Genomic DNA, 14437 nt, shown 5'->3' on the forward strand with positions numbered 1-14437 from the left:
TGGAATGTGAAGGTGAATCAAGGTTTCTGGAGCATTGTAGTGGGCCCATAACATCTCCAGTATACTCACAGCTCTTCTCAAGCTCATGCAGAATGTAATGCTGGGTTGAGGCAGAGCCATGCTGGTGGAGAGACTTCAGCTAACCAAGCAAACAGTTTCTTTGCACTGACTCCTTTCACGTCAAAGGATCCACAAAGAAACTCTGCTTCTCAAGCTTAAGATAATTCACTTGAGAAGCACATTTCACATGTGTTCTTCTCTCGAGTACTTGACATGTTTTAGTGTGGAATGATTACATCTTCACTTCAAACATCCTGCATAGGTTAACTGACAGTTATCCTATTTTTGCCAAAGAAGCAAGTGATATCAAAATATTAGCCATTTAACTAGGCCACAAGATATGTTGGTCTTCTAATGAGAAGTGTTTTTGGACAAGGTACATAGTATTCTTGAAAGTGTAACTGTCATTTAGGAGATAAAATTGGCTCGTATGTGTTAATGTCAAGTGCAAATTTTTGTTAGAATCCAGAATTTCACATTTTCGTGATGTTCACGGTTCACATAGGACTTGTGCTCCTAAACAGACCAAGTGGAAAAGAGCACCCCATGTCCACCCTTTTGTGTCACAGATTTCCCTTGTGGAGTTTATGATTGCAAGTTATCCCAGAATATTTGGAGATGACCAGAAGTCTAAGAAGAGCTGTATGAATTCCAAAAGAAACTTTGGAGAGAGTAGCCGGCAAGTCATCGCCACTGCGGGGCAGAGTGCTGCCGGCCTAGGTGAGAGTTCCCTGAGGTGGGATCTTAGGGCCAGCGTGCCAGGTTCTCTGGGAGAATTTCACTGCTTTGCTAAGAACCAGACTGCAAGCCTGCCAGGTGTCACGGGAGAAGCTCGAGCGATGTCCTGTAGCTCAGGGCTAACCCCAAGAATAATGCCACCCCTCCCATGACGCCACCTGCTCTGTCTTCACAAGGGTAGCGCAGATCAGGAGGTTTTATGGTGTCCTGAGACCAAAGGACAGATAAGATGATGTACTTGACTTACCACGCCACTGTTGCAAATAATGTGTGCATCGGAGAGATCATGTGTTGATATAGTCTACGGATCCATTTTCTAACCAAATTTAAGTGTAGCCCTTACAAATGAGTGCCTCTTGTGCTGAGGAAACATGGACTTCAAGTAGTATGTGACTTGGCTGCTAAACATATTCAGATGAATGCACACTTTTTCATAATAGGTATTTATGATACAACCAGAAACAGTGTGTGCATAGACAAGTTCATACTTTGAAATGCATTGCAACATACACTTCCTGAATTACTCTCTCACACATAATCAGTGTGTTCCTGTTGAAGCATCGGCGAGACTAGCAACACTACCGGTTGTCTTTCTCTCCCCTTGGTACTCTGTGGTAGCTGACACATCCCAAGTCCCAGTGCTCTTTGAAACCCTTTGAAAGGGAACAGTGTTAGGGATGAACAGAAAAGACCTCATGTTCTTCCCAGTGTTCCAAATTTGGTGCCTTCATGTACCAATGTGTCATCTTTATATGTTGTGTACATAAATAGTACTCAAAGTTAAAAAGAAAAACCTCAGAATAAATATAGGATAGGGATTTGTTTTGCTCAAGAAAGTAGTACATCTATAAAACATTTTTTTCATTAATTGCTCTTTCATAAGCTGGTCTTCATGATGTCTCAGAAACTGCAAGACAATCTCCAATATGAGTCAATGATGTTATTCTATCCTTGGCTCCCTGTGGAAAACTGATGGGTACTTTTCCAAAGTACAAGATTCTTCATTTAAATGATTTCAAGAATTAAACCTCAAACTTTTAATTCAAAACAAGAATTGGTTTGATTCACAATGATTATTCAACTTGGGCATCATTTTCTCAGAGACATACTTCGATACACTTAGTTTGATAATGTCTCAGAACTTATGCAACCCACATTGGGAGCAAATGATATTTACATTTCAAACAAATTCTTCTCCTGCAATCAGATACTGGAAAGTGACTGAAAATATACTAACACTACTTTTGTTTTCTCTTCAATGGACAAGATGACACTGTCACCGGAGTCTGAACCCATTAAAGGTATGGTGTCTGGCCAGAACTTTCCAGTGGAGACAGAAGTCAAGCCTGAGCTTGTAAAGGGACCACCTGTGTCTTCTGTCTTCGCAATCTGCGTTACTGAAGAGTACCAAGAGCGTGCTTCCTTTAAATGTCCCTAAATTTCCTTTCACCTAACGCTAAAGGATAGTTTATAAAAGGTTTGCACCTTGTTATCAAGGTGCTTGAAATCTTCAGTTTCTTTCCTGGAAGGCTAGAATTCCTTGGTAGAAAATTGCCCATGAGGCACCTACCCTAAGACAAACATTTTTGAATCCAGTTATTCTGTAACTGTCTCATAGTTGCAAAATTCAATCATTGATTTTCAAGGTAGATTTTCAGTATCTCTGTCCTTATCCTTTTTGCACCTCTTAAAGTCATTCCCATGTTTTGTATATAAGTGGAATTTAAATAAAAACAAAACACCTGAAATGAATTTAGAAAGGAATTTTCTTGCTCAAAATATTCAAATGGCCAATGGACAGGTGAACAAAGGCTCAGGATCGCTAGTCTGCAGGGAGATGCAAATCAAAGCCACAATGATTTTTCACTTCAGCCCAGTTAGAATGGCTATCATCCAAAAATCAAAAAGCAATAAATGCTGGTGATGATGTGGGGAAAAGGTACCCTAACCCACTGCTTGTGGGAATGTAAACTAGTAGAACCATTATGGAAGACAGTATGGAGATTCCTCTGAAATCTGAAAGTAGATCTACCATATGACTGAGCCATTCCACTCCTGGGAGTTAGCCCAAAGAAAATGAAATCAGCGTGTGAAGTGTCATCTGTACCCCCATGTTTATTGCAGCTGAATGCACAACAGCTAAGATGTGGACTCAACCCAGATATTCATCAACTGATAATGGAATTAAGAAAATGTGGTATATACACACTATGGAATACTCCTCAGCCATAAAAAGAAAAGAATGAAATCCTGTCTTTTGCACAGAAATGGGTACAAGTGGGAACCATTAAGCCTGATGATACAAGCCAGTCCCGAAAAGACAAATATATTTATTTTCTCTGCTATGTGGCAGGTGATGTAGAATACAAAAAATACTTAGGAATAAAACAGATACTTTGTGATATGATTGTGCTTTTTAGGCCTTGTGTATACTTCTGTGGAACTGTAGTCTTCCTACTTTGTTACTTGTTGACTATATGGTTAGTGATAAATTAAGCCTGTGACTGTAGAGTGGACTGAAAGCTTTTCTTTGTAAAAATTAAAGGAAAAGTAGGGAAGAAAAGAGGGGGTTGAGAGAGTGAGAGGGGGAGGGGAGAATTATGATTCCCTTCTTAGAACTGTAGCTGTGAAATACATGAAATCTGTTCTCTCTCTTAGTAACAATTCTAAAGATGATTCAGTTTGTGCAGTGGGTTCTCATCATATCTAGTTTCCTTTTCTTCAGTCTAACACTCTCCCAACTGAGCTATTTTGGCTGCCCCCAGTATGTTTTCTTTTTCTTTTCTTCATGAGGTCTCAGAAACCTCAGGAAAATCCCCTTTATGAGTACATGAAGTTGAGATTTCAGAGTTGATTTTACTTGTATCTTACACTGAGATGAGTCTGTTTTCTGAACATATTCTAAGACAGCTTTAGATTTTTCCACAGTGGAATCAGTAAAACCAACATGAGAATCTGACCCAATGTCACAGAATGTGACTGACCCAAACCCTCCACTTGGCAAAAAGGCTATGCCTTCTGACGGGGTACCCTTATCCCCTGGCTGCCGTCCCTCCTGTGCTGAGTGCGTTGGGTGGCGTGCCCCACCCGTGTGCCCCGTCTGCCCCTTCTGCTGGGGGGGGGGAGCGTAGGCATGCTGGTCGGTCTGCCGGTCCCCGCGGTGGGGACCAGGCGCTGCTCTTTCGGCCCTACCGCGGCCCGCACCTCCCCCCTCCGTGTCGGGGGAGGATCCCGGTGGGCCGGGCTGTCGGTCCATCGCTCGTTTTGGGGGCCTGTGTGCATGCCTTCTGAACCTTGTCTTCTGAGTTACTGAAGAGAACAACCGGCGTGGTTCCTAAGCATGCACTTGAATCTTCCTTGCACTGCCTTGAACGTCTGCTACAAACCAACTTGCCAAAATGTATAATTTTCCTAACTGGAATTGAACTCCTCCATTGATAACTCTCTTGCTAGAGAATGACCAGTGTGACCACTAAACTAAGGCAATGGTTTTGACTTCATATTTTTCTTGACTTGGCTTCCATGGGAACACTGACTATGCAGTTTGCCTTTATTTTTCTTGTGCTTCTATTTCTGGAAGGAAAATTACAGTTCAAAATGACATCCAAGGACAAAAAGGAAACATCTAAGAGAGAATTTAGAATAGGAATCTTTTTTTCTTGAGCAAAAGTAAGTTCACCCAGCATTTTCCCATAATGCATGTTTGCATGTGTCTCCTTTCATGTGCTTGTATCATATTTGGATTCAGAATAACTTCATTACCAGTTATCTGATGTTGAGAAGGGTCTGCTGTTGGAAAATACACTATGATAGGTTTTGTTTTTCCTTCAACATGAAAGTTCACACTTCACTTGGAGTGTGGCACAGTGTAAGATGTGGTGACTGAACAAAATCTTCCACTGGCAAATAATGCCGAGCCGGAGCTGGCCAGGGCCCACATCTGTCTTTTGACCTCTTCATTCTGAACACTGGATGTGTCCAGTTAGCAGAATTACTTAGGATTTCATTTTATGTTCTCTACCCATCTTTTAATGTGACATTAAGAGCTTCTTTTTCACAAATGTTTGAGTGTGTGTTTCCTAACTAGCTTGACGTCTTCAGTTTCTGCCTTGGAAGGGCAGATTCCCTTGAAAGAAAATTGCTGATGAGGCACAAACACTGAGACAACCATTTGCTTCTGCTGGCATTGTGACTGTTTCACAGTCGTACACCAAATCAGCACTTTCCAGGTTGCCAAGATTTTCATTTTCTGTATCCTCACACATTTGCAACCTCAAATCGTAACTCCAGTGTTTTGTAGAATAGTGCTACTCCAATAAAAATAATATACCTGCAATGAATTTAGAAAATCTTTTGTTTGGCTCCAAAAGAATTCTGTCTTTGCATCTTGTACTCATGATATGTATTTCCCTCTCCTTTTCTTCACGAGGTCTCAGAAACCTCAAGGAAATCTCCATTATGATTGCCGTGACCTCTGATACGGTCTGTTTTCCAAAGCTATCCTAAGACAGCTATAGATTTTTCTTCAATGGATTAAATAAAATCTTCCTGGGAATTGGACCGAGTGTCTGGGAGTGTGACTGGCACAAACACTTCCTTCACTGGGCAAGGAGACCAAAACTAAGCATGGAATGAGCCCACCTATGTCATTTGTCCTCTGTCTTCTGAGTTACTGAAAATAACAGTTGCCAGGGTTTTTTAGGATTTTATCCCATCTTTCCTAAAATTCCTTGAAACCTCCACAAGAACTAACTTGCCAAAATGGTTGAGCAATTTTCCTAACTTGGATTGAAGTCGTCTTTTGCTGTGCAGCAGGGATTAAAATGCCTAGATAGTGAGTCACCCTTGTTGTCTCTATGCCAAGACAGTGGGTTAGCAAAGTAGCACTTTTTCCTTGGCTCTCACTGGGATACTGGCCACTTCCCTAATTACAGGATCTTTTCATTGCATCTATGCCTATCCTCTTTTTTTGTGAAAGGGGAAGGGCAATTCTCAGCACAGAAATGACCTGAGGAAGGGCCCATCTGTATAGAGTCATAGGAATTGGTTCCATAATCACTGGAATCATCAAGGCTTGCCAGTAGGACAAGGAGGAGGTCAACGTTGTCTCTCTCAGCACCAAGAACAAGGTCTTGGCTGTCACACTCTCCGGCAAGACTGAAACTGAACTCTCGGTGCACCAGAGATATACAGATAAAGAAACCCATATTCAGCTCAAGCCCAACTTCTATCCTTATGAACTGCAGCATACTATACCACTGGGACACTCATAGACACAGTTACCATTGGTGAACATTGGTGAACGCTGAGAGACTAGACGCCTAGAGCAGCTTAACTCCAACCAAAGCAAAAATCCAAGTGATAACCCTGCATATGTCTAAACCATGAACTCTTTTCAATAAAAACTTATTCATAAAGAGGAGAAATGAAGAAATATTTCTATGCCCAGACATGCTTTTCTCTGACAACTGAGATACTGAATTAAAGAGATGGCATGGTGGTTTTGCATTTTCACCTTTCATCCCTAAATGCTTGGAGCCATCCATCAAATACTGAATTTACCAAATATATGAGGGCAAGGCTAATGACAATTGAGGTTTTCAGTTGCAGTGAAGGAGGGAAAAGATTAATTCACAGAGACTGTCACCATGATCCCTACTAAGAAAGTGAACTGGGCATCATATTGTGCTTGCTTGGCTCCCTAGCACAACAAATAGGCAAATGATAGTTAAAAGAAATTTCATTACATCTGTGGCTTACAGTGTTACCTTCTGAAAAGGGATGCACTAATTGAAACATGGAACGAGTGGGTTCTCCAATCCTGCCTGAGACACTCTTATTATTTGTTTTCAATGGAGTTTGAAACCCAACATGACAATATTTTTTTTTTTTTTCGCCTCGGCTGGTCTCAGAACCCCGGGAAACGTGTCCACAATGCATGGCTGTTGCCTGAAGTGAAGTCATGGATTTGATCTCTGCTGCTGGAATGAGAGTGTTCTTAAAGCATGCCTAAACACTTTGAGATTTGTCTGAGGTGGAGTACATGAACCCAACATGAGACTCAAAGAGTGCCAGGAATGGGACAGGCCCCAATCCTCCAGTAGGGAAAAAGGCCGGACCCAAACAGCTGTGCGGCCACGCTTGCCTTCTGCCCTGTGAGTGAGCAGAGAGGAGATTGTGCAGCTGCCTAAGAATTTCCCCCATGTCTCCCACATGCCGGGAGCGTCAGCGAGGGAGGGACATGACTAAGCATGGGCTGAACATGGCTCATGAGAACTGGGGCTGGCAGTAGTGTCCTGCAGGGAACAGAGAGTTCCTAGAGGTGTACTCACCTGGCCCCTCAGAGGAGACTGTGGTCTGGGTGAAATAAGGTTCTATCTTTGCTCCCACTGGAACACCAAGGTGGCACTTGCAAGTTCCTGTATCCTTTCACTTCACATGCCCTTTAACTTTCCCGTTTGTTGCAAAGTGATTCCTTCTCAAGAAATAAGTGCCTCTGCTATCAAGCTGTGATGGAACCGTGGATATGTGCCGAGGAAGGATGTGTCTCCTGGTTAAAGAGTGCCAGAATGCTAGTCAGGTTAACCGAGACTGCAAATTGTACTTCCCATTACACCTAGAGCTTACATGCACCACTACTTACATGAGGGTCTCCACTTGGCTTGAGCACTTTAGATCATTAACGTGGCAAAACACACTGGAGAGTGGGATGAAACTAAAGCATAAGTGGCCCAACGTAGGGGGAAACTCGACACCGGCCATGGCACCTCCGCACCATGGCCCTGGTACCACCAGTTTCCATTCTCAGGGATACATTGTGGCCTAGGCACACACCAGTGCTGTCTCCGCACTGACCTAAGAACCCATATTAGGCATGAGGAAGTGTGGTGCTGGGAGAACTTTTCTCTGCCTGGTCCTCTAGGCAGAAACAGGTATGTTGCTGAAAAGACCCTTACTCAGACCAAGTATGCTATGTCTCTTCTTCTTCCGCAGATGCCGAGCCTGACAACCGAGAACCAGTGCCGGACGTGCCACAGCCAGGCGTGACTATGAATGCTGAAACCAAGCCCCGCCACGGTAGGGGCCCGGGCGTCTTGTGTCCTCTGCCCCTGGGTGCCCGCGGGGTTGCCGGAGCTCCTGGAGCGAGAAGGGGGCTTTCCTAGTCCCTCCGGGACCGGGAAGCGGTCGCCCAGCGACTCCTGGTCCCGAACCCCTGGCCAGTGCTCTGGAGCTGCGGTGGCATCCTCGGCTCTCTGCCAGGAAGGATGTGCTTCCTGGCAGAGAGAGGGGCCGCGGTGCGAGTCGGGTGCTCCGACACGGGGCCGTGTGTGCTCCCGGGTTCTCAGCTTGGCTGCACGCTGCCTGGGCCTGTGTGCAAGGCGTCCGTTTCTCCCCGCTGGGGTCTCCTAACCCGTCCGGGAGGGGGCTATGCTTCCTGTTCCCCACGTCTGCTCCTGCCATGGCCCCGTCCGGTGCAGCAGTCCCACCAGCATGCCTTGAGTTGCCACGCAGGCTGCGAGTGCAGAAGGCTCCCGGGACCTGGCGTGGAGTGCCCCACTGCCCCTGGTGGCCCAGTGTGCGCAGGGGACTTAGGCGCGGGCACGCCGCGCTCCGCAAGGATGGTCCTCTGGGCCTCTGCTTCTCCTGAGATGTCCTTGCCCCGGCCCCTCCCCGGCCCGGCCCTGGTGCCTGCCTTCAGTTTCCCTTCGGTGGGATTTTTTGTTGCGTAGGCACACGCCCGTGCTTCTCCTTACTGACCTAGGTACCCACGTTAGGCGAGGGGAGATGTGGGGCTGGGAGAACCTTTTCTGCCTGATCTTCTAGGCGGAGGCAGGTGTGTTGTCTGAAAAGACCCTCACTCAACTCAGGCCAAGTATGCTATGTACTCTCTCTCTTCTTCCGCAGACACGGCGGAGCCCGGCACCCGGGAACCTCTCCCGGACGTGCCGCCTTCGCGCACGGATGCGCCCGACGTTTGCACCGAGCCCGACCACGGTAGGGGCCCGGGCGTCTTGTGTCCTCTGCCCCTGGGTGCCCGCGGGGTTGCCGGAGCTCCTGGAGCGAGGAGGGGGCTTCCCTAGTCCCTCCGGGACCGGGAAGCGGTCGCCCAGCGACTCCTGGTCCCGAACCCCTGGCCAGTGCTCTGGAGCTGCGGTGGCATCCTCGGCTCTCTGCCAGGAAGGATGTGCTTCCTGGCAGAGAGAGGGGCCGCGGTGCGAGTCGGGTGCTCCGACACGGGGCCGTGTGTGCTCCCGGGTTCTCAGCTTGGCTGCACGCTGCCTGGGCCTGTGTGCAAGGCGTCCGTTTCTCCCCGCTGGGGTCTCCTAACCCGTCCGGGAGGGGGCTATGCTTCCTGTTCCCCACGTCTGCTCCTGCCATGGCCCCGTCCGGTGCAGCAGTCCCACCAGCATGCCTTGAGTTGCCACGCAGGCTGCGAGTGCAGAAGGCTCCCGGGACCTGGCGTGGAGTGCCCCACTGCCCCTGGTGGCCCAGTGTGCGCAGGGGACTTAGGCGCGGGCACGCCGCGCTCCGCAAGGATGGTCCTCTGGGCCTCTGCTTCTCCTGAGATGTCCTTGCCCCGGCCCCTCCCCGGCCCGGCCCTGGTGCCTGCCTTCAGTTTCCCTTCGGTGGGATTTTTTGTTGCGTAGGCACACGCCCGTGCTTCTCCTTACTGACCTAGGTACCCACGTTAGGCGAGGGGAGATGTGGGGCTGGGAGAACCTTTTCTGCCTGATCTTCTAGGCGGAGGCAGGTGTGTTGTCTGAAAAGACCCTCACTCAACTCAGGCCAAGTATGCTATGTACTCTCTCTCTTCTTCCGCAGACACGGCGGAGCCCGGCACCCGGGAACCTCTCCCGGACGTGCCGCCTTCGCGCACGGATGCGCCCGACGTTTGCACCGAGCCCGACCACGGTAGGGGCCCGGGCGTCTTGTGTCCTCTGCCCCTGGGTGCCCGCGGGGTTGCCGGAGCTCCTGGAGCGAGGAGGGGGCTTTCCTAGTCCCTCCGGGACCGGGAAGCGGTCGCCCAGCGACTCCTGGTCCCGAACCCCTGGCCAGTGCTCTGGAGCTGCGGTGGCATCCTCGGCTCTCTGCCAGGAAGGATGTGCTTCCTGGCAGAGAGAGGGGCCGCGGTGCGAGTCGGGTGCTCCGACACGGGGCCGTGTGTGCTCCCGGGTTCTCAGCTTGGCTGCACGCTGCCTGGGCCTGTGTGCAAGGCGTCCGTTTCTCCCCGCTGGGGTCTCCTAACCCGTCCGGGAGGGGGCTATGCTTCCTGTTCCCCACGTCTGCTCCTGCCATGGCCCCGTCCGGTGCAGCAGTCCCACCAGCATGCCTTGAGTTGCCACGCAGGCTGCGAGTGCAGAAGGCTCCCGGGACCTGGCGTGGAGTGCCCCACTGCCCCTGGTGGCCCAGTGTGCGCAGGGGACTTAGGCGCGGGCACGCCGCGCTCCGCAAGGATGGTCCTCTGGGCCTCTGCTTCTCCTGAGATGTCCTTGCCCCGGCCCCTCCCTGGCCCGGCCCTGGTGCCTGCCTTCAGTTTCCCTTCGGTGGGATTTTTTGTTGCGTAGGCACACGCCCGTGCTTCTCCTTACTGACCTAGGTACCCACGTTAGGCGAGGGGAGATGTGGGGCTGGGAGAACCTTTTCTGCCTGATCTTCTAGGCGGAGGCAGGTGTGTTGTCTGAAAAGACCCTCACTCAACTCAGGCCAAGTATGCTATGTACTCTCTCTCTTCTTCCGCAGACACGGCGGAGCCCGGCACCCGGGAACCTCTCCCGGACGTGCCGCCTTCGCGCACGGATGCGCCCGACGTTTGCACCGAGCCCGACCACGGTAGGGGCCCGGGCGTCTTGTGTCCTCTGCCCCTGGGTGCCCGCGGGGTTGCCGGAGCTCCTGGAGCGAGGAGGGGGCTTTCCTAGTCCCTCCGGGACCGGGAAGCGGTCGCCCAGCGACTCCTGGTCCCGAACCCCTGGCCAGTGCTCTGGAGCTGCGGTGGCATCCTCGGCTCTCTGCCAGGAAGGATGTGCTTCCTGGCAGAGAGAGGGGCCGCGGTGCGAGTCGGGTGCTCCGACACGGGGCCGTGTGTGCTCCCGGGTTCTCAGCTTGGCTGCACGCTGCCTGGGCCTGTGTGCAAGGCGTCCGTTTCTCCCCGCTGGGGTCTCCTAACCCGTCCGGGAGGGGGCTATGCTTCCTGTTCCCCACGTCTGCTCCTGCCATGGCCCCGTCCGGTGCAGCAGTCCCACCAGCATGCCTTGAGTTGCCACGCAGGCTGCGAGTGCAGAAGGCTCCCGGGACCTGGCGTGGAGTGCCCCACTGCCCCTGGTGGCCCAGTGTGCGCAGGGGACTTAGGCGCGGGCACGCCGCGCTCCGCAAGGATGGTCCTCTGGGCCTCTGCTTCTCCTGAGATGTCCTTGCCCCGGCCCCTCCCCGGCCCGGCCCTGGTGCCTGCCTTCAGTTTCCCTTCGGTGGGATTTTTTGTTGCGTAGGCACACGCCCGTGCTTCTCCTTACTGACCTAGGTACCCACGTTAGGCGAGGGGAGATGTGGGGCTGGGAGAACCTTTTCTGCCTGATCTTCTAGGCGGAGGCAGGTGTGTTGTCTGAAAAGACCCTCACTCAACTCAGGCCAAGTATGCTATGTACTCTCTCTCTTCTTCCGCAGACACGGCGGAGCCCGGCACCCGGGAACCTCTCCCGGACGTGCCGCCTTCGCGCACGGATGCGCCCGACGTTTGCACCGAGCCCGACCACGGTAGGGGCCCGGGCGTCTTGTGTCCTCTGCCCCTGGGTGCCCGCGGGGTTGCCGGAGCTCCTGGAGCGAGAAGGGGGCTTTCCTAGTCCCTCCGGGACCGGGAAGCGGTCGCCCAGCGACTCCTGGTCCCGAACCCCTGGCCAGTGCTCTGGAGCTGCGGTGGCATCCTCGGCTCTCTGCCAGGAAGGATGTGCTTCCTGGCAGAGAGAGCGGCCGCGGTGCGAGTCGGGTGCTCCGACACGGGGCCGTGTGTGCTCCCGGGTTCTCAGCTTGGCTGCACGCTGCCTGGGCCTGTGTGCAAGGCGTCCGTTTCTCCCCGCTGGGGTCTCCTAACCCGTCCGGGAGGGGGCTATGCTTCCTGTTCCCCACGTCTGCTCCTGCCATGGCCCCGTCCGGTGCAGCAGTCCCACCAGCATGCCTTGAGTTGCCACGCAGGCTGCGAGTGCAGAAGGCTCCCGGGACCTGGCGTGGAGTGCCCCACTGCCCCTGGTGGCCCAGTGTGCGCAGGGGACTTAGGCGCGGGCATGCCGCGCTCCGCAAGGATGGTCCTCTGGGCCTCTGCTTCTCCTGAGATGTCCTTGCCCCGGCCCCTCCCCGGCCCGGCCCTGGTGCCTGCCTTCAGTTTCCCTTCGGTGGGATTTTTTGTTGCGTAGGCACACGCCCGTGCTTCTCCTTACTGACCTAGGTACCCACGTTAGGCGAGGGGAGATGTGGGGCTGGGAGAACCTTTTCTGCCTGATCTTCTAGGCGGAGGCAGGTGTGTTGTCTGAAAAGACCCTCACTCAACTCAGGCCAAGTATGCTATGTACTCTCTCTCTTCTTCCGCAGACACGGCGGAGCCCGGCACCCGGGAACCTCTCCCGGACGTGCCGCCTTCGCGCACGGATGCGCCCGACGTTTGCACCGAGCCCGACCACGGTAGGGGCCCGGGCGTCTTGTGTCCTCTGCCCCTGGGTGCCCGCGGGGTTGCCGGAGCTCCTGGAGCGAGGAGGGGGCTTTCCTAGTCCCTCCGGGACCGGGAAGCGGTCGCCCAGCGACTCCTGGTCCCGAACCCCTGGCCAGTGCTCTGGAGCTGCGGTGGCATCCTCGGCTCTCTGCCAGGAAGGATGTGCTTCCTGGCAGAGAGAGGGGCCGCGGTGCGAGTCGGGTGCTCCGACACGGGGCCGTGTGTGCTCCCGGGTTCTCAGCTTGGCTGCACGCTGCCTGGGCCTGTGTGCAAGGCGTCCGTTTCTCCCCGCTGGGGTCTCCTAACCCGTCCGGGAGGGGGCTATGCTTCCTGTTCCCCACGTCTGCTCCTGCCATGGCCCCGTCCGGTGCAGCAGTCCCACCAGCATGCCTTGAGTTGCCACGCAGGCTGCGAGTGCAGAAGGCTCCCGGGACCTGGCGTGGAGTGCCCCTCTGCCCCTGGTGGCCCAGTGTGCGCAGGGGACTTAGGCGCGGGCATGCCGCGCTCCGCAAGGATGGTCCTCTGGGCCTCTGCTTCTCCTGAGATGTCCTTGCCCCGGCCCCTCCCCGGCCCGGCCCTGGTGCCTGCCTTCAGTTTCCCTTCGGTGGGATTTTTTGTTGCGTAGGCACACGCCCGTGCTTCTCCTTACTGACCTAGGTACCCACGTTAGGCGAGGGGAGATGTGGGGCTGGGAGAACCTTTTCTGCCTGATCTTCTAGGCGGAGGCAGGTGTGTTGTCTGAAAAGACCCTCACTCAACTCAGGCCAAGTATGCTATGTACTCTCTCTCTTCTTCCACAGACACGGCGGAGCCCGGCACCCGGGAACCTCTCCCGGACGTGCCGCCTTCGCGCACGGATGCGCCCGACGTTTGCACCGAGCCCGACCACGGTAGGGGCCCGGGCGTCTTGTGTCCTCTGCCCCTGGGTGCCCGCGGGGTTGCCGGAGCTCCTGGAGCGAGGAGGGGGCTTTCCTAGTCCCTCCGGGACCGGGAAGCGGTCGCCCAGCGACTCCTGGTCCCGAACCCCTGGCCAGTGCTCTGGAGCTGCGGTGGCATCCTCGGCTCTCTGCCAGGAAGGATGTGCTTCCTGGCAGAGAGAGGGGCCGCGGTGCGAGTCGGGTGCTCCGACACGGGGCCGTGTGTGCTCCCGGGTTCTCAGCTTGGCTGCACGCTGCCTGGGCCTGTGTGCAAGGCGTCCGTTTCTCCCCGCTGGGGTCTCCTAACCCGTCCGGGAGGGGGCTATGCTTCCTGTTCCCCACGTCTGCTCCTGCCATGGCCCCGTCCGGTGCAGCAGTCCCACCAGCATGCCTTGAGTTGCCACGCAGGCTGCGAGTGCAGAAGGCTCCCGGGACCTGGCGTGGAGTGCCCCACTGCCCCTGGTGGCCCAGTGTGCGCAGGGGACTTAGGCGTGGGCACGCCGCGCTCCGCAAGGATGGTCCTCTGGGCCTCTGCTTCTCCTGAGATGTCCTTGCCCCGGCCCCTCCCCGGCCCGGCCCTGGTGCCTGCCTTCAGTTTCCCTTCGGTGGGATTTTTTGTTGCGTAGGCACACGCCCGTGCTTCTCCTTACTGACCTAGGTACCCACGTTAGGCGAGGGGAGATGTGGGGCTGGGAGAACCTTTTCTGCCTGATCTTCTAGGCGGAGGCAGGTGTGTTGTCTGAAAAGACCCTCACTCAACTCAGGCCAAGTATGCTATGTACTCTCTCTCTTCTTCCGCAGACACGGCGGAGCCCGGCACCCGGGAACCTCTCCCGGACGTGCCGCCTTCGCGCACGGATGCGCCCGACGTTTGCACCGAGCCCGACCACGGTAGGGGCCCGGGCGTCTTGTGTCCTCTGCCCCTGGGTGCCCGCGGGGTTGCCGGAGCTCCTGGAGCGAGGAGGGGGCTTTCCTAGTCCCTCCGGGACCGGGAAGCGGTCGCCCAGCGACTCCTGGTCCCGAACCC

General features: G+C 53.7%; 1 protein-coding gene across 1 annotated transcript in view; it reads left to right on the forward strand.

The window, feature by feature from the left end:
- The window catches only part of LOC133765216 (rho GTPase-activating protein 20-like), a 134362-nt gene that overhangs the window by 47108 nt on the left and 72817 nt on the right, over positions 1 to 14437 (forward strand). Inside the window, exons 15-16 of the mRNA XM_062198877.1 lie at positions 630 to 780; positions 7792 to 7875. Coding sequence (XP_062054861.1) covers positions 630 to 780; positions 7792 to 7875 — 235 coding nt within the window. The remainder of the gene's footprint in view (positions 1 to 629; positions 781 to 7791; positions 7876 to 14437) is intronic.

This window comes from Lepus europaeus, chromosome 8 (assembly GCF_033115175.1).
Source record: "Lepus europaeus isolate LE1 chromosome 8, mLepTim1.pri, whole genome shotgun sequence".
Lineage (NCBI taxonomy): Eukaryota > Metazoa > Chordata > Mammalia > Lagomorpha > Leporidae > Lepus > Lepus europaeus.